Source organism: Anguilla anguilla, chromosome 6 (genome assembly GCF_013347855.1).
Source record: "Anguilla anguilla isolate fAngAng1 chromosome 6, fAngAng1.pri, whole genome shotgun sequence".
NCBI lineage: Eukaryota > Metazoa > Chordata > Actinopteri > Anguilliformes > Anguillidae > Anguilla > Anguilla anguilla.
Genome location: NC_049206.1, coordinates 7,781,882 through 7,807,516, shown reverse-complemented (window position 1 = coordinate 7,807,516; position 25,635 = coordinate 7,781,882). Strand labels below are relative to the sequence as shown.

The 25,635-nt window shown below is 42.4% G+C and overlaps 4 protein-coding genes across 5 annotated transcripts; 1 reads left to right on the top strand and 3 right to left on the bottom strand.

Annotated features, from left to right (window-relative positions):
• Nucleotides 1-230: 230 nt before the first annotated feature.
• On the bottom strand, nt 231-8,480 carry plk3 (polo-like kinase 3 (Drosophila)). Its single transcript, XM_035423742.1, has 15 exons — nt 8,169-8,480; nt 6,860-6,967; nt 6,580-6,696; nt 6,326-6,455; nt 6,055-6,142; nt 5,863-5,958; nt 5,231-5,429; nt 4,885-5,011; nt 4,671-4,780; nt 4,352-4,469; nt 3,606-3,689; nt 3,149-3,311; nt 2,688-2,817; nt 2,222-2,332; nt 231-1,829 (listed from the first exon to the last, which is right to left on the bottom strand). Exons 1-15 carry the CDS (start codon nt 8,376-8,378, stop codon nt 1,629-1,631), a joined length of 1,992 nt encoding a protein of 663 aa, XP_035279633.1. The 5' UTR covers nt 8,379-8,480; the 3' UTR covers nt 231-1,628.
• A 1,343-nt stretch (nt 8,481-9,823) lies between these two features.
• On the bottom strand, nt 9,824-14,494 carry cacybp (calcyclin binding protein). Its single transcript, XM_035420572.1, has 6 exons — nt 14,299-14,494; nt 13,577-13,793; nt 13,167-13,263; nt 12,563-12,662; nt 12,368-12,462; nt 9,824-10,764 (listed from the first exon to the last, which is right to left on the bottom strand). Exons 1-6 carry the CDS (start codon nt 14,314-14,316, stop codon nt 10,605-10,607), a joined length of 687 nt encoding a protein of 228 aa, XP_035276463.1. The 5' UTR covers nt 14,317-14,494; the 3' UTR covers nt 9,824-10,604.
• A 1,333-nt stretch (nt 14,495-15,827) lies between these two features.
• On the bottom strand, nt 15,828-17,336 carry mrps14 (mitochondrial ribosomal protein S14). The gene is made up of 3 exons (XM_035420785.1): nt 17,191-17,336; nt 16,232-16,396; nt 15,828-16,127 (listed from the first exon to the last, which is right to left on the bottom strand). Exons 1-3 carry the CDS (start codon nt 17,266-17,268, stop codon nt 15,945-15,947), a joined length of 426 nt encoding a protein of 141 aa, XP_035276676.1. The 5' UTR covers nt 17,269-17,336; the 3' UTR covers nt 15,828-15,944.
• A 3,831-nt stretch (nt 17,337-21,167) lies between these two features.
• Nucleotides 21,168-23,784, top strand: LOC118229097 (histidine-rich glycoprotein-like). Of its 2 annotated transcripts, XM_035420784.1 has the most exons (4): nt 21,168-21,553; nt 21,699-21,754; nt 22,421-22,642; nt 23,262-23,784. In XM_035420784.1, the coding sequence occupies exons 1-4, from the start codon at nt 21,525-21,527 to the stop codon at nt 23,369-23,371; spliced, it is 417 nt and encodes a 138-aa protein (XP_035276675.1). In that variant the 5' UTR covers nt 21,168-21,524; the 3' UTR covers nt 23,372-23,784. The 2 variants fall into 2 exon arrangements, with proteins under 2 accessions (XP_035276675.1, XP_035276674.1); XM_035420783.1 differs by having other exon boundaries at nt 21,169-21,553; nt 22,421-23,784.
• The last annotated feature ends 1,851 nt before the right edge of the window (nt 23,785-25,635 follow it).

The window sequence follows — 25,635 nt, the reverse complement described above, 5'->3', positions numbered from 1 at the left end:
TCCAATTATTGCACCAAAGTCATGCTTGCACTTGCACAAAATGACACATCAGAAATTAATTTCTACTGTTAAACCAGCTAATGTGACAGCGTGACAAGTACTGCGTAATGGTGCCATTTTCCAAGGACAATGGGACAGTTCCGTCCAGCAGTAGATTTTGTCAAGTGACAATTTTATTGTCCATTTGAAGACTAAGAATGACTCATAAGCATTTAAAGAATTTTTTTTTCCAATAAACTTTATTTTTCCAATTTTCCCAACACATAAAAAAAGTGATATTGAACATTTCCCCAAGTGTCAACACCACACAAGATGTAAACAATAATAAATAAAACAATTTATAAATAAAAATAAATATTAAAGACAGGACGAATGTGCCACAAAATGTAAATAAATTAAAGGATATTTAAATTCTGTGAAAGGGCAAAGCCTTTCACCTTCTTGTGGATTTGAAAACACAATGCTCGTTAGTTTTAATAACACTTAGGCTCAAGGTCACAGTTTACAAACGGGATATGATTTTAGGGCAGAGGAAGCTGAGCATCTCTTAGCAGGAGAAACAGAAGGAGTAAAGACAGAAGGAGTACATTCACACACACACACACAGACACGCACACACAGGTGCCGGGTCCTTCCACAGCCAAAAACAAGCATGCACAAGTGACACCGCTTCCTCATTTCCAAAACGACTTATTCAACCCATCAAAAAGAGGAAAAAGAAAAATGCATATAACTTTGGCCCCTCCCCTTAACCTATTTTCAGCTTCCATTTGTCTATTTAGCTTCTGAAGGGGCATTATTGCACAATCTAGGCTCCCCCCCCCCCCCAAAGGCACTTTACCCCTCCCACCCTCCCCACTCGTCCCTCCCATCACATTCAGTCACTGTGTAAAGCTTGACCATCTGACTGCTGCAGCCCATGCTCACTCCTACCAACGTAAGACCTTTGCCTGTCCTCATTTTAAAGTTTAAAAAGGAATGACCTTTTGGTATCTATAGTTATATAGTTCTATATATCTATAGTAAAAACACTGAAACTAGTGATAAAAAAAACAGCTGCCTCCCCAAAGAAATAAAACTGATTCATAGTGCAAATAACGTGTCGCTTCCCCCTTCAAATCTTCCATCCATGCCATCCCAGCCTGGTGAGTACCGTATAGTGAAGCAGAATTCTCTCATAAAATGGTTGCTTTAAACAGGTGACATTTTAAAGCATAAAAAAGTCCCGAGCACAGAACAGACAGCTTTTTTTCGGTAAGGGAGAGTCACTTGGCTGCCCATTGCCACGGCGCCTGTCAGTTGGTCCCCCAAATCTGTGCAGCAGCAGAAGGGATGATGGCCCAAGTTTTTCGTGAGGTGAATCAAGCCAGTAGTGTGTTATAGCAGTTGAGCTGTGGGTTGTCGTTTAATAATAAAAATTAAGGAAAAAAAAAAAAAAAAAAGATTAAATGTGCACCATAGTCCAAAAAGGCCAGACACTAGCCAGAGGTTGAGACTCCCCCACCCGGGGGGGGGGGGCGGAGTCCCCACCGAAATCGCTCCCCATTGGAAGCAGGAAAGCAGCGGTTGGCGGCTCGTCGTAAGAGTCCTGAGTGAATGGATCAGGGTGGGGGGTGGGGGGGCGTGGCTTAAGCACCCATGTGGTGCTGCAGCAGCTGCTGGACGTAGCGCAGGCGGTGGCGCAGCTCGGTGGCGCAGCCCTGCTCCTTGAGCGCGCTCAGATTGTACGTGTACGAGACGCGTTCCCGGCTGATGTAGGTCAGGAGGTAGGAGGAGGAGTCGGAGCTCTTGCACAGAATGATCTTGGTGTGGTCGGTGTAGAAATTCACCTGCGGGAGAGAGGCGAACGATATTGAGTACCAACAACAATTCACTCGACGTCCAAGAAAGGAACACTTCGCTAAAATTACAAAATGGCGACCCCCAATTAACGTTCAAATGAAATTTGCCCTCCACTCGTTCAGTTAACTTGGAGAGCGGCTATCTGAAAGAGCGTGTGATGCATTACCAAACTGAACAGTCCTTTCTGGAGGGGGATGCAATAAATGGAATGGAGAGGAGCGTATATAAATTTAATGCCCCTTGGTCTCTATTAAAGCATTAATTAAAATGAATCAAGCGCTTAATGGAAGAAGTACAAGTGGGATATAACCGAGCACTTAAATCTGTCCTTGTTGAGCAGGACCAAACGCGTTTGGAGGGCATAGCTGCGCGTGCTCACCTGTATGGTGCCGTTGCTGAAGAGCATCAGGAGGGCGTGGTCAGTCTTCACCCACTGCAGCAGCAGAGGGGAGGTGGAGGGGGACTGGTCTGAGGAGTGCAGGTCTCCACCCTAAAAAAAAAAAAAAAATCAAAATAAAACACATGCCACACATCAGCCATAAAGCCTATGACAAGCACAGACAAATGTGTGCACATGCACAGGACAGACAGACACAAACAGACAGACAGACAGACAGCCGCACGGGAATTCCCAGGCCTGCTTTGCTCAGTACCTGTCTGAACGCGACGCCAGCAGAACACAGAACGTCCGTGTAAAAACAGGCGGGATGGAATTCCATCCTTTAAAACCCCATCCCCCCCTCCCAACCTTGCGCACAAGTTCATCCCCCCCCTCCCCCTCCCCTCCCTCCTTCCCTGCCAACACAAAGACTGCAGTCAGAGCAGCAGCAGCAGCAGCAGCTCACCTCCATCAGATTTTGCTCCATGTAGGTGGCCATGTACTCCACGATCTGCATCTGACCGCGCAGCTGTTCGGGGACTGCCGAAGCTTGGAAGGTGAAGTGCTTGTTGTTCGTCAGGTAGTAATTGACGGTCCTGTGAACATGGCCGACACGTGAGTGTGTGCAGTGGAGGAAACACTTTTTTTTTTTTTTAAAACAAATAAAAATGAAATTGTACAAAATATAACCCAGAGAGGGCATAGGGCACAGTGAACCACAGAAGTAGCACCAGAGAAGAGCAGTACAAGCTCCGCTTTGTTTCCTCCAGTCCTTAATTACAAAATTAGGTCATTCCTGAGGCTTAATTAGGGCAATCGCCCAAAAGGCGATTCGGAGGTTCTGAGACCTAGAAAATATTCCCCCACTGCAGCTCTCCAGGAACAGTTCGCTCTGCCCTCGCTCAGACCGAATCTCTAACGGCTTACCTTCGCTGGTCGCTCAGGCTGAGGTGCGTCCCTTCGTTGAACAGCACGCCGATGTTCTGATTGGACAGCTGGTAGCCAAAGCCGTATTTGTTGGAGTAGTCAACCCACTTGGTGACCCAGACAAAGGATTTCGGCCTTGATAGATAGGGTGGGTTTCTTGAAGCTGGAATGGAAATAAAAAAAATAAATACTGAATTAGAAGTGCACAAATACTATAGTTGTATAGGTGGCCACACAGTAAAATGACCAGTGTTAATTAAACTCTGACAGAGTAAAACAAGTCCAACAGGGACCATATGTACTCTGCAAGAGTTAATTTAACACTGAACATTTTACAGTGGAGCACTACAGAAGAACAAAGAACACACAAGATACAGAATAAAAAAAAATAACCATTAGGCTCTAATCTCCCTGGCACTGAGCCCTTGAACGTGTAGAGCGGTTTGTGGAGCCGTACCTGTGGGCATGGAGGACAGGCAGCCGCCAAGAACCTTCATTGCCGACTCTGCCACCGCGGCAGGGGTGAGGCCGTCGTCACAAGCTGTAGAGAGAGGGCAGCGGTAAGCACACGCGGGGACACACACACCTCAAGGACATTCTGACAAGGAAACAAAGTATACAGACTCGTCTTTTAGACTTCCACAGAAGTTGAATAGGGAAGGGAAAATAATAGCTCCCTTGGCTTCTCTTTGTCACACCTTTCTATGCAAACCACAACTATGCAAACTGTTGAACAAGAAGAATCTACACAATGTGGCAACACAAAAAACTCACTAGCACTTCAAAGCTAATTTTACGCATGCCAAACCACACGTTCTTCAGCCACATGTTCAATTTGTGCTGAGATGTTGAACAATGGTTAGCATTTGGGTGGACCTACCTGACTGTGCAGACAAAGAATAGCATCTATAATAGATGCACCCATCCAAACTGATGGACTTATGATTACGGTACATTTACACTCAGTTTCATGGTTAATGCTTTGGATAAAACCGAATCGTACTGCTTTTCTTGCATGAAACTCACACAGAACATTAAGCAGAAGTAGTCAACAGAGAGCAGGCATTTTCCCCTTTGAACTTAAGCCAAAATTGATGGGGGGAGACCCACTTATTTTACGAGTCAAAAACAGCAAAATTATAAGCGAATTACAATGTACCATGTCTCAAATCTTTAGCACCTACTCTCAAATGCCTGACTCACCTTCAGTGCTACTGGCTACGGTGCCTTTGAAAGAGCGCGACGTGGACTTCCTGGACTCCTCCTCTGCCTGGGTGTCCGGTGGACTAGTGCTGGCCAGTTGACCGCTGGGAGATGTGGCCTGACGGGTGGCGAGAAAAACCCTTATAAATGAATTCATAGAACATACTGAATTTTACAATACTCATTTTACAATAAGTTGCTGCCACTGTGCCATGGGAATAGTTAATAGATCAGACAATGGTTTGATTTGACAAAGCCTGTTTAGTTCACCATTGAAACATGAAAATAAGGGTGTGTGTGTGTGTGTGTGTGTACCTACCTCGTTGGCCTCCACAGTCTTGTAGCTCATCTGTCGGCTGATGGAGCTCTTGACGATGCCAGTCACTAGCTTGGAGATTTCATCTCGTTCTTCGCACGGGACTTTCTCCACTGTAAGGTCAGAGAGAGAGGGAGACGAGCTGTGAAGGAGTCTGGCTCCAAACGCAGAGCCACGGGCGCAGAGGTCTGGGTAGGTCGCGTCGAAAGCTGCTTACCTTTGGATTTCTTCTTGCCAAAGAGGCTCTTGGCCATCTTGGTGAAGAACTTCTTGGCAGGGCTGGGTGGGTTGAGTTCTGGCACCATTACACAGCTGCTAGGGGGCAGTTTGTCAGGAGTGAAGCCCTGGATGTAGATGGGGAGTAGTTATTATGGGGAAGGTTCATATTATATTGCTAAACATCCCTTGTTCAACAAATGGGTAAAATGCTATGCTATGCAAGACAGCACGTGTAGCAGGATCAAGCAAATTAATAATGTTTCTACAGGGAATACAATGAACGCTACACGAGTGCTGAGCGAGATGAGGTCCCTAAACGAGACTCCAGCTGACAGGACACCAACCTTTGTGAAGAACTCGTGGTTGAGGATCTGGTCCAGGGTGAGGCGGTCGCTGGGGTTTCTCTGCAGTATACCAGAGATCAGCTTCTGGGCAGCGGGGGAGAGGGTGGAGGGCAGGGTGTATCGCACCTCCTTGATGCACTTGTAGGTCTCCTTCAGGTCCAGCGTCTCAAAGGGTGGGTTCCCACACATCAGTGTGAACCTGGTTGGGCAAAGAGTCGTGGCATTAGAACAAAAACACTGGACAAGGGTACCACAAAGCAAGGCTCAAAACGAGGCCTGCCATGCTGAAAGAACAATAAATGAATTATTAAATAAATTTGAAGGTGCTACCCATTATATATGCCCATGGTCATAGTTACACCATGCTTACCGATATATTTTACCAATGAGACTAGCCGGCAGACTTGAAAGTACTTTCTGTTTGGAGACTGGCTTTGCTTAAATTTGCAACTCTTTCAGTTGTGGTTTTTCACCATATACTTTTTCCACCAAGACCCAGATACACAGGCGGGGTTTCAACCAACAAACCACTTTCGTTTTCTGTTTCACAGTCTACTTAAATCTTCCCAAATGCAAAAAAAAAAAAAATTTTTTAAAAAGAGAACCAAAACGCCAAAGGTATGAGAACTCACATGACACAGCCCAGCGACCAAATGTCCGACTCAGGTCCGTGTCCCTGTCTGTTGAGCACCTCTGGAGCCAGGTAGTTTGGAGTACCGCAGATGGTCCTGGAAGGGAAGACAAATGGCCTCGTGTTAAGAGTGCCCTGGTGGCCAGACGACAGACCACAATAACTGAAAAGGCGCCAAAGATAAAATACCCACTTTTTTCTCTGTTCCACCGGCTCCAGCTTGGCAGCCAGCCCAAAATCTCCTAGTTTCAGCTCCATGTTCTCATTCACAAAAAAATTACCTGAGAGACACACACACAAAAAAAATGGCCACGATGAACTACAAGCACACATCGTAAAAATGCCACCATAACGGAATTCTAACACAGGAGACACGAGGTAGACGGGAGTTTGATCAAAGACGTCTTTCCTGGAAGACGCCTGAAGAACAAACAGTTCAAGTCTTCCTTCTCATTCACACACACCTAGTTTGAGGTCTCTGTGGAGGATGCCTTTGTTGTGCAGGTACTTCAAGCCCGATATGATCTGCCGGAGATAGTACCGAACTTCGGGGTCTGTGAGAGTGTGTCGCGCCTTCCAGATGTGTGCCAGGGACTGGAGTGGAAGGGGGGGGGGCGGGAGAGAGGGAGGGAAGAGCTTTGTCAGTGTCGAGCCCTTGGCAGCCAGCTCGCTAAACATGCAGCGGGGAGCGTGCCACAGCAGCAGCGTCGCACCTCACCTTTCTGCTGCATAGCTCCAGGAAGATGTAGATGTTGTCTTCGTCCTCAAAATGGTGCGAGAATTTCACCACATGTTTGTGATGTAGTGTTTTGTGGAGCTCGATTTCATTTGTTATCTGAGAGAGTGGAGGGAGACAGAAGACAGCACTCAATGTGTGAAAATGAAAGCAGTCCCCAAAAAAAAAAAACCACCCAAAAAAACCCAGCTTTGTTATGTGCAAAACATTGATTAGGTGAATGATTTAACTGCTGGGAAAGACCATAACATTTTGTTCATACCTTGTCCCTCTGGTGAGGTTTTGACACTCGGCTTTGTGGAATAACCTTGACAGCATACATTTTGTTGTTGGCAAGGTCTGTCATTTCGTAGCATCGTGCGAAACCACCCTGACACACAAACAGATAAAAGGATTAGAGAACCTAGAACAATAGGCTAATCGATTACCATCCACACAAAAAAATGTACATTTTCACACTCAAACTGCGCAACCGTCATTATGCAGAGACACTGTGACCGAAATATAAACTGTAGACATGAGCGAGTAAAGCCTTTTCTGAAAATATGAATGAAAGACTATGGTGCTAGACCTGCCGCCTCTAAAAATGACGTATTCCTTTTCCAGCTGCCTATAACCTTTCCTCGTATCCAGACATAGAGCGGTAATGATGGTGCACTTTCGCTCTGCATCAGTATTATTCATTACTAGGATATCGAAACACCGTTTGCAACGCGCTTTGACACCTGTGGACATTGCTTTTAACATTAAAATGTTAACAAATACCAGAACGTAACTACTGAATGTCGACATTAATTGCGAACGCAGAGGGGACTAGAAGCTAAAAGCAATGCAGTGCCAAATAAGCGTGAATTCAGCGTGACGCGGATCACACGCATTTGGAAAATCGCTCACTTACAAAAATCTAAAAACAAATTGAAAATAGCCTGAAAGGGCATTTTTAAAAATCACATGTATTGCTTAGCGGGAAGCTGCTGCATAACACTTAGTAGCCATGATTACATTATCGGAATATTGCCAGGACAATTACGAAACACACTTATTTGAAATTACAGCTATGGTTATATCAATTAAAATGACAATTTGCAATGGATAGCTAACCGAAACTTCACTTGAAGCTTAGTAATTTGGCCATTCTTAACAGGACAGTAAAACGCAGGAGGCTATAGAAAACAGCCTATGCGTCCTTCAAAACCTTAAATCCCAGTCATACGAAAATGCATCACAACGGAAACCCTGCTTGACATTTAAATGGCATTCCTACGAGGTAGGCTAATCAACTGGTTTTGCAAAACCACATTTTAGGAGAAAATAGTAACGCGTCAAGAAATGAAAAATATATCTCCAAATGAATACCAATTCTCGACAGCCAACTACATCGGGAAAATGTCCGCACGGCTATTGTAGCCACCTTGTTCCGAAAAGGAGTTCATTTTTTTCCAACAAAATCCGACCGGTCCAGCCACATAACCAAAGGAAACAGCTTTTGCAATATGCGCCAACCGAATGGAACAACTATAAAGCCAGCTCCATGGCAAACGTTGGCCGCATGGTACACGTTTAGCAGTTACCTTTCCCAAAAGCTTTCCTTTGCAGTAACATCTTCCCGTCTTGGAGTCAGCCACCACCTGAGCCAATTCAGGTTTTATTTGTTCCGTTTTGTTCCTGTTCGGTTTTACTGGCTGGGCAACTTGTACCCGTTCTGGGCTAGGTTTGAATAAATCCGGGTTCATGATGTGGCAGGAAAGGCGTTGCGAGTTGGAGAAACACGCTGAATCCATTCACCAACCACGATCACAATGCCAGGTAACAGGTCTTTGGAGTTACAATTCTATCTCAGTCACCAACACCTTCCTGCAGTACCCAGCGAACATGCCTCGACAGGGAATTCCTGAACTATATATTTGAGGCGTCCGTGACGTCGCCTGTGTAGGCGGAGAGGTAGGCGTTGTCTAGTTTAGAAAGGCCAATCGCGTACGACTAAACTGCTTCGCAATGAAGTAATGCACTAGGATTGGAAGCTCCACATATGCGCATCTAAAATATGAATGAAACTATTATCAAAACAAACCCATCCCTGCAGCTAAAATTGCCAAAACAATATCCAATTTCTGATATGAAATTCACAATAAAAATGTAACTAGCCGTCTACCATCAGCATCAGCTCTAAAGCACTTTCTTTGTCTATATCATATCCTATCGGCCACTATTTGTTCTGTCTCACCAATGAACATTTTACTAAACGTGTGACTGCCCCTGGGTTCCATAATAATTTAAGACCGCTAGAGAACCGTACTTAGACAATGATCAACATATATAAACTATTGCATAAAAAATATGAATAATAAAGGACAAGTCTGAGTGTTACTTTGACAGAATTCTAAATTCAAAAATAATACCTTGTAACTGAAAAATGATCGGGAGCCTCTGAGACCCGGTTCTTTGATCTTCTTCGGCATAAGAAATGAGAATGAGGAGAGCATCTGTTTAACATTTCATCAAAGTCCATGAACAAGTGGCTAAACCAGTGACTAGAGATTTAAAAATTTGTCAGAAGACTTTGAAAACTCCTGTGAACTAAATTTTCTGGTCTTCAAGAGACCAGTGAGGGCAGAATTTGTAAGAACACAGATTATAATCCATATAGATTATGGAGTATGGAGACAAATAATAATAAAAAAACAAAACATTAGGACATCGATGGTGTTGTTCTTTGACCTTGTGACCAGGAAACTCAACAGGTTTGTATAAGGTTAATAAAAATCCACATTGGACCAGGAATCATCTCTGCCAGGGGGTTGCTGTTATTAGTGTCGACAGTATCTAAACATTTTTGATTGTCAATAGAAGAATTAAGGTGTCTCCAGAGGACGAGAAATAGAAACCTGAAAACTCATATATTATACATTATGAACAAATGGAATGTCATACTGGCCACACAATGATGTTTAATTTTCACAAACAAACATTCAGCTTCCAAAAAATCAACATGATCAGCATTTTGAGGTTTTAGGAACCCCCAGATTTGGATACACTTGGCTAAGAACACAGACAACACTTGAAATAGGCCATAACTGAAACAAAACCTTTTAAACCATAAAACACATTTGCAATGGGTGTGTGCCAGAAATGAAAGAACATTAAAACAATCCGTTTGTACTGCCACAATTTAGCATGGTGTCAGTACAATAAATAATTTGTCAACTAACTTGCAATTTTGTTTGGCTTGGATTTTTTGGGCCGATATCCCCCCCCCCCCATGCTTTCAACCTTACTGAATAGAAGTTAAATAAAACGCCACTTTACCAAAAGACTCTCAGCATTATTTCAGAAACCATCATGTTGCCAAACTGACATTTTTGTACTGTGCCTGTGTAAATGTGTTGGGAAATAGAGCCACCTAGAGGACACATAATGCAATGACAAATGTATGTCAAATGAAGAAAAAATATCAACAGATAGGTCAATGACACTTTAAAATGTACACTCAAAGCCAAATTAAGAACTTTATTAGGAGAGATGTCTCAATGTTCAAATAGTGCAAATACAAATATAAAGTCTGTCAAAACAAAAAAGGAGCAGCAAGTCCAGTTAAATTCATCAGCATCTGCTTAAACACACACGAGAGCATCACTCTGCACTGCATTTATCACCTCCAGTGAATGTGCTGCTCTATGGCTTGCCACTGCGACTTGGGTTTACAAACTGAAACAATGACTCGGGAGTCGCCTTCAGAAACACAATGTTATGACGGCCTCATTCAGCTTTTGCTCGGAAATCCCGACAAGAGAATGTCAGCGAAAGAACATCTCAAGCCTGTTTTCGACAACACCTGTCCACACTGTCCAACAGACAAATTCACCGGACATTAAAGAAAAACATTTTAATAAACCACATTTAAAAAAAAAAAATAATCAATGGTATGCAATAATAAAAATGAAGAAAAAAAACTATGAACAGAAGGCTGTAGTTGGTCGGACTGGTAAGGTCTGCTGCTGGGATGGGGCTCAGAATTCCATGTCCAGGCCTTTGGACTTCTTCTCCTGCGACTCGCTCCAGGCCTTGTTGATGGTGCGCTTCATTTCGTCGTCCCCCTCGCTGTAGATCTTCTTCAGCATGCTCATCAGCCCATCGCTGGGGTCGGCGTTCTCCTCGTGGCTGGGCTTCCTGGGAGGGGGACACATTCCATTACGGGCATTTAGCAGACGCTCCTACTATCCAGGGCGACTTACACAACTTTTTCCATGGCATTTACACTGCATCCGTTTATACAGCTGGATATATACTGAAGCAATGCAGGTTAAGTACCTTGTCAAGGGTACAACGGCAGTGTCTTACCTGGAAATTGAACCTATGACCTTTAGGTTACGAGACCAGCTCCTTCCTCATTATAGTACACTACTACACTGCCACCCCGACGACACAATGAGGTGCATGGACGAATCCCCCAACTTTTGGAAAACATCAAATGGTCCAGCCCGCAGTATTATCACGTTCTACTGGGTGGTACTGTTAGTGTCCCCTTCAAAAAAAAAACCTAAAGAAAATTTCATGTTCGTTGCCCCCACCCCCCTGACAAAGTCAGAATGAGATCTACGTCATCGGTGAGGAGGTAGGCACAGTCCTCATTTACCCGCTTTGCTGACGTCCTCATGCAAGTCCCCGTGCGGGGACTGGAGGGGCCCTTGTGGGATGAAACGACAGCCCGGTGACGCGTTTGGGAAAGTGGAGGCCTAGCGACGCGTCTCCCAGGTGACGTGGACGGCTAATGACGGCAAGCTCCACGGCCCAGAGTCCTAACCCCCGACTCAGCCAGCGACACCTCCGTCGGGGAGTCACGTGGGGGGTGACGGACGATTGCCCCACACCCACTACTTCATCAAAGCAGCCCGTTTCAAAAGGCCCGTTCGCAACTGATATGCAAAAGAGGGGATCTCACAGGCTCAACTCCTAATGCCACAGTTCTTCCCAACTTGGCATGTTTTCTTTTTAATTAGTTCATCTTGTAATCCTGTTAATTAGTAGCTGTCTGTGATTAAATCATGTGTTTACATTGCCTCCTGTGCATCCTTCTATCATACAGTGATGAAGGGAAAGGCAAACCCCTTTGTGTGTTTGAATGCTTTTTTTCCTTTAAAATAAATCAAGACCATGTGATTGTGTTTTTTTAATGGAAAATCAATCCTTATAAGCTATGGGGCAGCAGCGTTAGCATTAACATGGTTAGAGGACTGGGCTTGTAATCCCGAGGTCATCAGAGCTCTACATGGCTCCCATTTTAGGAGCATTTGCCCTTGAAAATGGACGTGTGCTAACTGAAAAAATAATTTATGAGCACAACTACTAACTGGGATGCATTACGTGCTCCTTAGAAAAGATATCAGCTTTGAGGATTGATTCCCAGGTGGGACAATGTTGTCGTACCCTTGAACATGGTACCTGAACTAACCTTCTTCAGCTAATATCCGGCTGTACAAATGGCTTGGCGTAAATGTCACTTAGCTGGTTTGCCACACTAAAAACAACTGGGGAAAAAAAAGGTAGCTACCGCGGGTGCTGCTACTAAATTGAAATACAGCATTCAGCTACTTTCCTGCTTACACAAAACAAAGCTGGTGCTGGTAATGAAGGGCTTGATTAGCTGTATCAAATACCTGGATTTGGCTGGGGGTACCAGAGGAGAGGTCTGGGAACCGCTGGTTTACAGCATGCAAATAAATCGCTGAAGTATTCTGTCTAAAACAAGAATAAATGAACACCGATTTCTTACTCTTTTTCTTTAGTCAGCTTCTCCACCTGGGTCAGGCAGTCCCATTTCTTCTGGGTCTTTTTCTTGCACATGACCAAGACCATGTCCGTCTTTATCTGCGAGACGAAAGAGACGATCCCAGGTAAGTCAACTGGGCGAAGGGTGCGCATTTCAAAACCTTACTGTGACCTTGTGTAATAGGCTGAGCCCGCTGACCTTTTGATAGCTCTCCTGGACATCGATAGGACACAGGAGGTTCTTTACAACCATTTGGTGGTTCTTTCCATCCAGGTCCTTCACAAACACAGAAAAAGACCTGCAAGCAAAACGAGATTTCATTCTGTAGCAAGCCGGGTCTCAAGTGCATTGTGGTCACTGTGCACTGCAAATTATTCTACAGCAGCACTACCCAGGAATTAACAGAGCACTCCAAATGCATAGCAGTTGCAGCCTTTTTTTGGTTTTGCTAAACGCAAGTTATTGCATTGCATTGCATTGAAGCTGCCTGTTAGTGCCACACTAACTTGCATTACGGGCATTTAGCAGACTTGCTCCTACCAAGTTTCTGAAGAACGTAAATAGATGAAGTAAACATAATTTTTTTCATTTTACTCTGTACAGGCAGAATGTCCAAAAATAACCCAGAAGGGAGGAATTTACCAATTTTCACAGTTGCAGCAAATGCCATTTTCTGAGAGGATCATCACTACGCACTGTATCTCCATCAAAGGCAAAGTGGAACACAGCCCAGTATGCATTGATGTTTCAGTTACAAAAACAGAAAGAGAAACTTTGGATTTGAAATAAAAAATTTTTTTACCTTTCTGTAAAGCTAGTCTGCACATTCTCAGCAGCAATTTTATGGACTCCTTTCAGGGTGATGTAGATTTTGACAAATTTGTCTGACTGGTCCCACCCTGGAGTGTAAGATAAAGCAATACAAAATAATGATTAATGGCTAAATAACAACATGGTTTTATGCACTAAATAAATAAACAGAATGTAGGCTGACTAATAAATACAAGCTACAAAAAACTGCCTTAAAATAATAAAATACCGGCTACAGATCTCAAATTTACACTGAAGACACTTCATAAACTAAATATATTCTCCCAAATATTTAACTTAAAACTTTTGTCCCAATGCGATGTTTCTAAACAAACATGCTTAGGACGCGGATCCTCAACACCAGAAATATGGGGTGCAAAAGTATTAAAGAGCAGTAGTTACCATAGTTGCTTATTTTAACGGTGTAACCCTTGGAAACAGACGACTGCACACAATCGCCTGCCTCCTTATTTGCAAGTTGGTCCTTCTGCTGCTGTTTGAGCGCGATCTCCCTTTCGACCTTTTTCTTTTCTTGCGTCAGAACGTCTTGAACGCGCTTTCTGTCAGATTTCTCCAGCAAAAGATTAATTTCCTGCAGGTCACTCTCTAATTGACTAATCTGGAAAAAAGAATAAGAAAAAAACATCTTGTCAACATTGTATGTATCTAACAGCTGTTAACTCGGAAACAGCCCACTGGAAAACATACGTAACGTTAATACTGGACACATAACTAGTTAAAGTAGAGAAACGAATATGTACGCACAATCCTACTGCTGATCACAGGTATAGCATTAGTTATAGTAAACGCTATCTTAGGTTAGACGGTTCTAGAAAACATGTACACTGCACCGGCACTGCACTATAGGCTACATCTCACTGGTAGAATCTTTACGCGAGCATATAGTTCGCTAGTCACATGATTTACATTTTAATTCTATTAATGCATGGCACACACATCCCAGAATACGTGTAAGCAATCTTAGCTTTAAGGTAATTTACTAAATGACAACAATACTGCAAATAGGAAAACGTGCTAGATTGCTATCATTTTCATAACTAGCCACTTAGCTAGCCAGCCAGTTTATGACAGGAGCACATTGAAATGTAATGTAATTGACTTGCCTGTTCGCTGAGGTCCATAGCTGCTGACGTAGTTTTAACTGTCGACACTTAAGTATGCTATATTCCTAAATAACAACTATGAAAATATGTTAAAATGAAAAGCGAAAATATGGAAGGTTTCCTTTCGTAACTTGCTCGGAATGTACTCGGGCACCGCTGTCTTTCGCGGCTACGTCACTTCAGTTCCTTTCTAGAAAGATTTGCCTGCATGGGGACTTCCGGTAGGTTCTATTTCAAATTAAAAGCTTACTGGGTTCATTACATTACAGGCATTTAGCAGACGCTCTTATCCAGAGCGACTTACACAACTTTTTACATAGCATTTTACATTGTATCCATTTATACAGGTGGATATATACTGAAGCAATTCAGGTTAAGTACCTTGCTTAACGGCAGTGTCCTTACCCGGGAATCGAACCTGCTACTTTTCGGTTACAAGCCCAGTTCCTTACCCACTGTGCTACACCCGTACACTGCATGCATGCATGCATGGGTTCATGTCATGTTCATGACGCACCCATAAACAACAGGCTCACCACCATCTTCACAATGTAACCCACTGCATAATTATCGAGTAGTCATGCTTACTACAAGTTAACAGTTATTTTAAAATTCCATTCCTCAATTGTACGACCCAAGCTAACAACTTTTTCAATCTACTATATAAGTGTAGGTCCATACTAAACATACACTACATGGCCAAAAGTATGTGGACATCTGACATCCAACATCTCATCCAAAATTATAGCACCAATATGGAGTTGGTCCACCCTTTGCTGCTATAATAACCTCCACTCTTCTGGGAATGCTTTATACTAGATGTTGGAGCATTGCCTCCCATTCAGCCAAAAGAACATTAGTGAGGTCGGGCATTCATTGGGCAATTAGGCCTGGCTCACAGTTGGCATTCCAATCGATCCCAAAGCTATTGGATGGGGTTGAGGTCAGGGCTATTCAGGCCAGTAAAGTTCTTCCACACCGTTCTTGACAAAACCATTTCTATATGGAACTTGCTGTGTGCCTGGGGGTATTACCATGCTGAAACAGGACACGGCCTTACCCAAACTGTTGTGGACACACAAAATCATCTAGAACGTGATTGTATGCTGTAAAAAACTAAGGGGCCTAGCCCAAAACCACAAAAAACAGCTGCAGACTAAGGGGTGTCCAGATACTTTTGGTCACATAATGTATGTTGAAAGGAGTGCTGTCAAAAAACTTCCAAACTGAAGTGACTATGATGTTGCATTGCCAAAATAAGAGTTGTCTGAATGACATTTGTCCTGGAAGACACAACACCCCCCCTCCCCCTCCCCCATATAAAACAGAAAAAAAACATCTGCTATGTATTTAAAAAAAAAAAAAAAAAAAAAACTTTTAATGTCAAATCATTCTCAGGTTAAAAAAAAAAACACTTAAGACATAGATATACCATTTACTGTTTGAAATCTAACTTCTGATGAAATTCAGACATTTGAAAAACAAGTTGGATGCCCCTTGGATTATAAGTGAATGAATGAGAAAGAAGGCTCAGGCATACACTTTATTAATTTCACAACAAGTAATACATTAATTACAAAGCAGAAATGATTTACAATGGAATAAAACGCTGCAGCTTCTTCCATCGGTTGTTTCCCGATAAAAAGTCACCACATGGCACGCTGGATCCCGGACATCTGGTTGTGGTCGGCCAGGTGACGGAAGACAATGCGACTGAGGCGCCACCTACGCTTAACGCCCCGTGGCCGCGATGTCATCACACACCGATTGCGTATGCGCACCGGGCAGCTGTCCCGCGGCAGTGCTGCAATCTCTTTATCAGCTACCTCCTACAGACGCAAATCCCGGAGTTAGATCACATGCACAGATGCCCCGAATTTAAAATACAGTAACTACGCGGACAGTACTTTTGGAGGGCACATAGTTTCCGCACCTGTAACTCTTTCGGAAGGACAGTGTTCTTCCTGAGTGCGTTGATACGTAGTCTCTCGTCGGCGTACTCAAAGGCCATCTGTCTCCTCTTCACATCCCGTAGCATCCTCCAGTCGACATAGTAACCCCGCACCTGCTCCACCACAACGCTGGAGCTCCTTAAAGCCTATACAGAAATGCATTGCGGTAAACAAATGGTTTAGTCATGCTTTCATACTAATATATATATATATATATATATATATATATATATATATATGTGTGTGTGTGTGTGTGTGTGTGTGTGTGTGTGAAATTAACCCAGAGGATTCGCTAAGTAATGGTAAATTTGGTACATTCCTTACAGGCAAACGAAGTAAAATCAAAGCTATAAAAAATGCCAATCAACCAGGGCATGTAGCTGCGGCAGCACTGCACATCAGCGGTGATCAGCATGCCAGCTACTTTCACACAGCCTTAAGATGTAATAAACCTAACCAGAAATTAAATGATTTCACATTTTGTTAAAAACATATCACAGAATGTATATCTAATTATTCAGTTTAATTAGTCTTTCCTCTTCGAAAGGTGAGAAAACTGCGTCAGAACAATGCAAGCACCGTACATTTGACAGCTGGCTGGCTAGCTAGCAATAGCTACCCATAAGCATGTATTCGGTAGCTAGGGAAGTTAATTAGCTTCATTACAACCGTTAAGAAGTCACCATCAGAACAGTTAACCAATAGCACAAATACTGCGCGTTATTCGGGAACACAATTTTACATAATTTTGATTTTGAATTGCCTTGTTTCGCGGAGCAGATTAGCCCACTGTTACTAGCTGACATTAACTTCCTGGGGGCTCCTCCAGTTTCTCCTTGACTAATAACAACAATGATTTCGCTTTAACGTTATATTCATGAAAAGCTAACAGTTTAAAATGAATCTTTAAACTTTATTATACATATAATTTACAATTTACCTGACTCGGTAGCCAAAACGAAGACTGTAGGACCGCTAACCCCGGGCCAACAACCCTGTTCCACATGGAGGCAGCCATGTTGAACAGTCTTTTTCAAACCAAACTTTATTGACAACATAAACTCCATAGAAATGCGCTGCATTATATGGATGAGGGTTATACCTTTTCTCGCAGGGACTGTGGGGAGTTAGTACAATTTGGTGAGACGGAGTAGTAAAATATCAGTATCATCATAGCTGTTACAGTGTTTGCTAGAATGAGTTCATTCAATTGTGGGATCTGGATGAGCGAAGACTGAGCTAAAGACGTGCCTTCTGATTTACGGTCACATATTTCCGAGGGCGGTTATTAATCCAAAACAAACAGGCGTATTTAAATATCACACAGCTAAATAAAAGTTGCTTCGAAGGACACACAACGGTTCAGTCGCGGTGCCATGAAAAGAGAAATTGAGAGTTGTGTTCACAAATCAATTGATAAAGGGACACAATGAAAACAGCTCTGTACCGGGGGTACGAGTAGTTGAAATAAATAAATAATACGACATATTAGCACTAGGGGGCAGTAAAACACCAACAATTAACATGGACGCCGTTGATGGGAATTGTTTTCAATGACTCTGACAAGATTAATTTATAGACGATGACGGAGATAAGGAGATGCTTTTCTATGCCCGTGCGTGTGTGTCTTTCTGTGTGCATGTGTGAGTGTTGAAGCCAACCGTTGAAGGCGAATGCTTCTCTCCATAATTTCAAAGTTCTGAAACGTTTGAACGTATGTGGCTCACTGCCAAGAGAAATACACATGACTAAAATGTCGGCACCGGCATGCATTGTCTGTTTAAACTACTGAGATGTAGAATATACTGTATATAGTATTCTTCAAATGAAATTTACTGGAGTTCTTAAAGCTGGCTTTTGTGTTCCATGTACGAGTATGCACTTATGGACTTTGCCCTTCATTGCTCAAAGAGAAATAAACTTGATTGAAATAGGTAACTCTTTCAGTGGGGAGATCATTAGGTGAGGATTAATTTTGTTCTTTAAAAAAATCAAAGTAAATACCCAGAAACCATATATATTATTTTGTTGAACATTATATATAGGGGCGTCCAAGGCAAAAAGGCTGATGATAAATAACTCAAATGCAAATAACTGTACCTCAGAAAATACTTTAATTTAAATAAGGATCTACTAGAATGGAGATTTTCATGTGTATACCTACTGTACATCATAGGCTAACGGAGTGTGGTTTCATATGTTTCAGGGTTATAAGATTGTTTTAAATACCCCGTGAGGGCATTGCTGTTTTTAAGCTGGTATTTTATAGGCTGTAAACTGTGGAAAGTGATTTGCAGCAAATTTATGGGTTTCAGGATATTGTTATAGCAATACCATCACATATATTACATGCTCACAAGCAGGGACATGTAGTAATGGAGTTGCTTTGAATAAAAGCAATGATACAGCAATTTTATGTGTGTGTGTGTGTGTGTGTGTGTTTGAATACAAGATATGATTGGTGATTCAGCTGAGCAGCAGGACTATATTCCAAATTCAATTTATTCCTTTTATCTTCAACATAATTGCATTCTATTTTCATAACCTATGGCAAAGGAAATGCCGTGCTGTCCCAAATATACAACAAACAAGTTCATAATGAGGATCACTCTCAATTTTTCAGTACTACAGAAATAAAACAAGGCTGTTATTCTTTCCTGTCCATTCATGTTTGATCATAAAAAAATAGAACTACTTCAAAAGATGGCTCATTCGTCTGATGAGAAAAGCTTGATCAGTTTTTAAAGCTACAGTGAGTAGTTTTATGTTACATTATTTTACATTGCATTTACAGGCATATACCAGACACTCTCATACTGATTTCTTTAGCAGACGCTCTGATCCAGACTCTCTTATCCAGAGCAACTTACACAGCCTTTGCATTTGTGTATAGTATCCACTTAAACAGCTGAATATGTACTGAAGCATTTAAGATTAATTACCATGCTCTGGGGTACAGTGGCTGACCTGGGAATCAGACAGTTAGGTTACAAGCACCATTCCCTCATCATTATACTACACTGCTATTGATTCACATTCAGTAATCAATGTGGATTACTAATATACTACATATTCTGAACAAAGATTTAGAATGTCCTTCTAAACTTAATGTTGTAAAACCTGTGTGTGTGTGTGAGAGAGAGAGTGTGTGTGTGTGTGGTGTTGCAGTGGTGGGAGGGGATAAGAATAATTAACGATGGACAGGTCAGGTGACTAAAAGTTTGAAAAAGTAGAAATGAGAGAAAAAAAACAAAACAAAAAAAAAACATCTGTCCAAATTTCAATTGAAAACTTCATTCTTCCATCATGGGACTTACAACCAAGTCCAACTGAGGCCACGTTATCCCTGGAATTTCTGGCCGTGTCTCTTGCGGCGAAGAAACAGCAGCGAGAGCCGCCAGAAATGCAGAGGTGGGCCGGCGGTGGCAGTGATGTAATAGGTTAGGACAAGCCTCCTTTAACTGTCGACTGGGGGGTACGCGGGTCCTCCGAGAGATGTGTGCCAGAAGGCGGGGTTAGGTTTTTGGAAGCAGTGAACCGAGAGGCCACTGGTGAGTACTCTACTCTTAGAGTATACAGCTGAAAACATGTCGGGGTTAATTTCTGCTTTATTCTCAAATTCATGAAACTACAGTGGTTGTGTCCCTTCTGAAATAAAACCAAACTTCCTCTTGCCAGAAACCATTGATATCAAACCGTTCCATGGTCCCTCGCACAATTTTTATAGTCAATAAGCATTTTGGCACAAAGTTGAGGAAGTATCTTTTAGGACCCAAACTGAGCTCTCGGAGCTGTGTCGTGTCACCTGATGCTTACCGTGCGTACAGCAGGATTTCCTTAAAGTCTAACAGCTAAGTGCCATTCCAGACTAAAGCTTTGATATAAATAAATACCAGTAGTGAAGTATTTCATCAGCAAGAACTAAAAACGTATTTTTAAAATTAACTTTTTCTACTTTTGAAATTTTTTGTTCTTTATCTCATGCGTGAAACTCTGGACAGCACTGTGTGATATTGCTCCAATTTGCCCATAGGTTAGTCCATAATTTAGTTTATGTTACCACAGGTCAAAGGCTATTCCCATTAATGTCTTTTTAATATGTCAGGACAGTGTCATCTCTTGGCGTGTAAAATTCTGTTTTCTAATCATGAGTAATGCTTCCATTCTGTCAACAGTCACTCATACAACATATTCTTACATTGAAGTGCACTTGATCAAAACACAGTGTTGCCTGATATTTGGGTTATCTGGGTCATTTTTGTGTAATATTCAAATGAGGTGTAAAGGGAGTTGTTGGATCCTGCAGTCTAGAGAGCAGTTTAGATCAGGGCTGACCAACCCTGCTCCTGGAGATCCATTGTCCTGTAGGATTTAATTTCGACCCTAATTTGGCACACTTGATTCAACTAATTAGCAGCTCAGCGGGTTTTCTAGCTGTTGAAGGAGATCTGCTTTGTGTTGGAATGAAAACCCACAGGAAGGTGGGTGTAGGTACATGTTTTTGTTTTAACCCAGCACTGCTAATTAACTAATTAACTAATTGTGGTCTTCAATCAAGACCTTAATAAGTAGAAGCAAGTGTTGTCCTTTTCTTCTTAGGTTAATATGCAGGCCACACCTGGCCCTTAATTGCTTAACCCTCCCAATGGCCAATACTTGGGATTGGATGAGCCATTATTTCCATGCAAGTCTGACCATGGTGCAGGGATCTACTGACACCTGCCATAGAGAACATAATAACCCAAATTAACCCCAGAATCTTTGCTGTGTTTTCTTTTGTTTTGTGAATAATGAAATGTTTCATGTTGGACTGGCCAAGTGTGTCCCTAATGAATTAATTTATAATGGCACTAATTTATATTGATTGATAATGAGGTACCAATTACCATTTTAAAATATATGTCACACCTGGGAGCATGTGCATGCTGATGGCAGTATTATGATGAATCACACACAGGGAATAAGGAACAGGGAACACAATCCTGTCAGAAAATGAATTTATAGAAGTGTATAAAGCATTTGACTTCTTGAGCGTGCCATCTTTTTCTTTACAACCATGATTAAATTATTCTCATTGAACTGCTTCCCTGTGTGTGGTCTTCAGAGAAGCTGTCACTAATTAGCTAATCACATCGGGGATCCTGAAGCTGCCCATTTCCGGTCTAAGAGCTGTACCAACTCACTACACCAAAGCCTGCGCAGTTTAATTTATTTGTAAATAGATAAACTTGCCATCTTGCTTTGGCTGGCTAGTGTTTGGCCTGCTTTAAAACCATGGCAAAGCCTGTTGCAGTGTATTTGGGGTAAGTTATATGGTCTGATATGGGTGGTGATATGCTACTGTTTGGAATTGTATGCATTTTTATACTGTGTCATTTCATTGTCTTTTGTAATGTAAACACTCATTTGGCAGAATTATGGAGTAATTAAACCTCCCTTTTGTTTTAGTGTGTCTTTGCTTTCCATGTTTGCTGTTGGTGTGGATTGCTTGTATATTAATGGAGGTAAGGATTTAAAAATCTTCTGAATCTTCTTTTCACTTTATACATTCTTTGTGCTTATACAGTACATGGTAAATCAGTGCCTGATTTCCAAAGTAACCATCTGATTTCAAAATGGGTAATTTTGACTGCGGTTGAAGTTTGGGTCAAATGAGTTTCTTGAGCAAAAATGTAGAAGTATGGATTCAACATGAAGCCTCAATGGTTGCATAATTCTTTCTCTGACCTGGCACATGTCCTGGCAAATTAGTCGCTACATCCAAAAATGCTAATATTCATAGATGGGAAGTTAATTGCATGGCTGACCGTGGCAGACTGTATGCATGTCACAAAATGAGTTTAGACCGAATGTTATGTTTCTTTGACATAATGAGTATTAAATTGTGACATGCTTATTTAAAATTCTGTCAGAGCCTTGTCTGCATTGAATTGAATTGAATTGGATAATCTGAACATCAACGTAAAATTGGCGTGGACACTCTTCAACGGAGGTGTAATATCCAGGTTCAGAAAAACCTGGATTTGCTAATTAAGCGCAATTCTTCAGCCAGGTGGTAGAACTAATTGTTGAAATCTGCTGGTGGGTGGAAGGAACACATGGCACGACTTTTACGTTCTGACCCCTGGACTTTCCACCTCTGCTTTTCAATGACTTCTCTCAATCCACAGACTACCGCTGGGGTGCAGTTGCCCTGGCCAAGGTGCGGGTCCGAAAGTCTCTAACGCAGCAGCACATGAGCCATTTCAGCATTGGCGTAAAAGGAGGTGGAGGCCAAAGCCATGACACGGGAGGACATGTGCGGTTCAGTCAGCCTGGCTCCATAAAGGAACAGCGTTACCCCCAGACCTACTCGTCCACTAGCAGTAGATGGACCCAGCTAAGCCAGGGTGGTATGGTGCCCCCCCGTAGGCATCCTCATGAGTATAGCTATGGGTATCGTCCCCCCCAGAGAGTGTCCTCCCACAGCCAGCAGTATTCACAGCGTAGGGTTTTCCAACACGCACATCCCGACCCTCATAGACACGACGTAATGCACAGCGTGGGCACAGCCCACAGGATTACCCAGAATGCAAATTCTCCTCAACCACCTCACTATCACACCGACCCGAGTAGGATTTCTACTCAAAACCTCTACCAGCATGTTGACCCGAGTAGGGTTTCCCCTCAAAGACATCAGCACCCCATTAACTATAATACTGACCAGAGTAGGGTTTCTCCTGTAAGACCCTACTATCAAAACTCCCATGGCCACAACATTGACCAGAGTAGGGTTTTTACTCAAAACCTCTTCCAGCACATTGACCAGAGTAGGGTTTCTCCTGAGAGACCCCACCATCCCCACCCCCATCACCAGCATCCCCACAACCACAACATTGACCAGAGTAGGGTTTCTCCTCCAAGGCCCTACCATCACCACAACATTGACCAGAGTAGGGTTTCTCCCGAAAGACCCCACCATCACCACGCCCATGGCCACAACGTTGACCAGAGTGTGGTTTCTTTTCAAAGGCCCCAGCACCACCACCAGCGGCACGTTGTCCAGCGACGGGTTTCTCACACCAGCCAGCGGACTTCCCAAGCCGGGTGGTATCCCTCGGCCCGGTTCACCTCTCAGGTGATGGATTCCAGGAGAGACCACTACGGCCAGTCCCACTGAGGCGCGTCCAACAGCCACGCGTCCCGCGTGGATGGCCGTGTATCGCATGCTCTGTGGTGTTGCTTGCTTTTTCGAACCGGTTGCAGAGGACGCAGGAGATCTGGGTTCTGCGTGCCTTTCCTGAATTTCAGTCTCTTTCCCACATCTGCACTTCAGTCATAATTTAAAATTTTTGGCTTTCTGATCTTCCCCCCCCCCCCCCATCTCTTCTGTATTGTTTTGTTTTTCTTTTTTCTTCCAAGAATGTGGGTGTTATTTACCTTGTGGTGTGGCTGTGTACTCAGAATATATTTGAGCTCTAGGACATTGGCCAGGCTTGGTTCTGTTCATTGTTTTTTGTATTGAAATATTAAATGGTAAATTGCTGTCAACCTGCTTTTAATAGTTTCTGTTTACTGAACTGGCCTATTTCAATCTTGCTGCTTGGGACAGCTTGCATATGACACACTGGTTTTCTGGCCATGATGTTTCACCCTGTGATGGCGACTCCATGCTATCCATGCGACCAATAGAAGATCTTAACCATATCATCTAGTCCAGGCATTAGTCTGTGGGTGTTTTTATTGCAAATTTAGAAAGTGTCAAACTAAAATGTTACAAACCCTGTATAAAGCTTTGTTAATTTACCCTGTTTAAAAGTATCCTCACTTATTAATTCTAACAGTATGAAGTGGGGTGAGTATCTGTGGGTTGAAAAAATGGAAAACATTTTTCTTGGTGGTTGCCCTCTCAGCAGTTCCTGTAATGCTTTTGAGCAAGTGTGGGAAGTGAGGTTGTTCGTAGATACGGCCTAAATCGGTAAATGGGTGCATTTGGTATAGCAATGAAAGGAAACTATTGCAAGCCTCCCAATATTACTTCTGTACAAATCTTGTGTGTATGTGCAGAGATATAGCTTACATAAATTTTCAAGTTTATAACGGCATCTAGTCATAAAACTGAAATTGTAACCGTTTAGGAAAAGGACCACACAAGCACTTGAGAACGTGCCCTTCACACACACACACCTTTATATTTAATCCTACATATTACAGTTGTTTAGTCTTCATCCATCTGTCCCACACAGTCACTAGATGGACTGTTGATGTCCTTATTTTTGTTTTATGCGTATCAGGAAGGACCAACACACTGCTTGTGTTGCATTTGGAGTAAAAACAGCTGGTTCTTTATTCTTGTAGAAAGTCTGGACGATTTTGAACCTTATTTAAAAAGTAGATTTTGTTTTTCTATTTCTAGTGCCAGCTGCACCTGCACTGTGCCACTTTGAATGGCATGGTATGTGACATGTAAATAGTGTCCAAAATGTCACCCCTCACTAAATGATTTGTCATGTGGAATGATGTCACACAAATGACATCATTCCACATACAAAATTAGTGAGTGCACATTATAATTAAATTAAAAACTAAACCATTTTAATCTATTTGTATACTCACAAATAAATTAAAATTTGTGAGTGCACAAATAAATTAAAATGGTTTATGTAAAAAAGTTAATAGTTCTAATAAATGTCACAGCAATCAGGTGATAATTTTATAGAAAATTCTTAATGTGTATTTCCATGACAGCCTTGTAATAATTCCTTGTAGATTAATGTTACCAGAAACCATTTTAATGTCATTATGATACACCTATTATGCATCTAGAACCCACTACACAAAGCCTGTCCAAAGATTATGTGCATTACCACATTCTTGCTGTCACTGAAATGGATGTTTTATGTCTTATTAGGCCTTGGATTATTTTATGACAGGTCTCACCATGGCATAGGTTTAATACAGAGAAAAGCAGGACTTCAAATGGTGGTGTTCTATGTTCGACCAGTAGGGGGCAATATAACTACTTCAAAAGATTTCTTGACCACTTGGTCAAGAAATCTAAGTGACCAAGCGTGCTGTAGTGGACACTGGCCGGTAACACGTTGCTTTTCATGTGATCCATAGCATGCTTACTGTAGGTATGCAGCATAGCATGACCTTAATCTAAAGCAGTGGTAACCAACCCTGTTCCTGGAGATCTACCGTCCTGTAAGTTTTCATTCCAACCCTAACAAGGCACACCTTATTCAACAGCTAGATGTCTTGTTGAGCTGCTAATTGGTAGAGTCAGGTGTGCCAAATTAGGGTTGAAATGAAAACCTACAGGATGGTAGATCTCCAGGAACAGGGTTGGTTACCGCTGATCGAAAGGAAGGGGCTGTTTATCCCCGAAGTCCTGGGCAAGTTC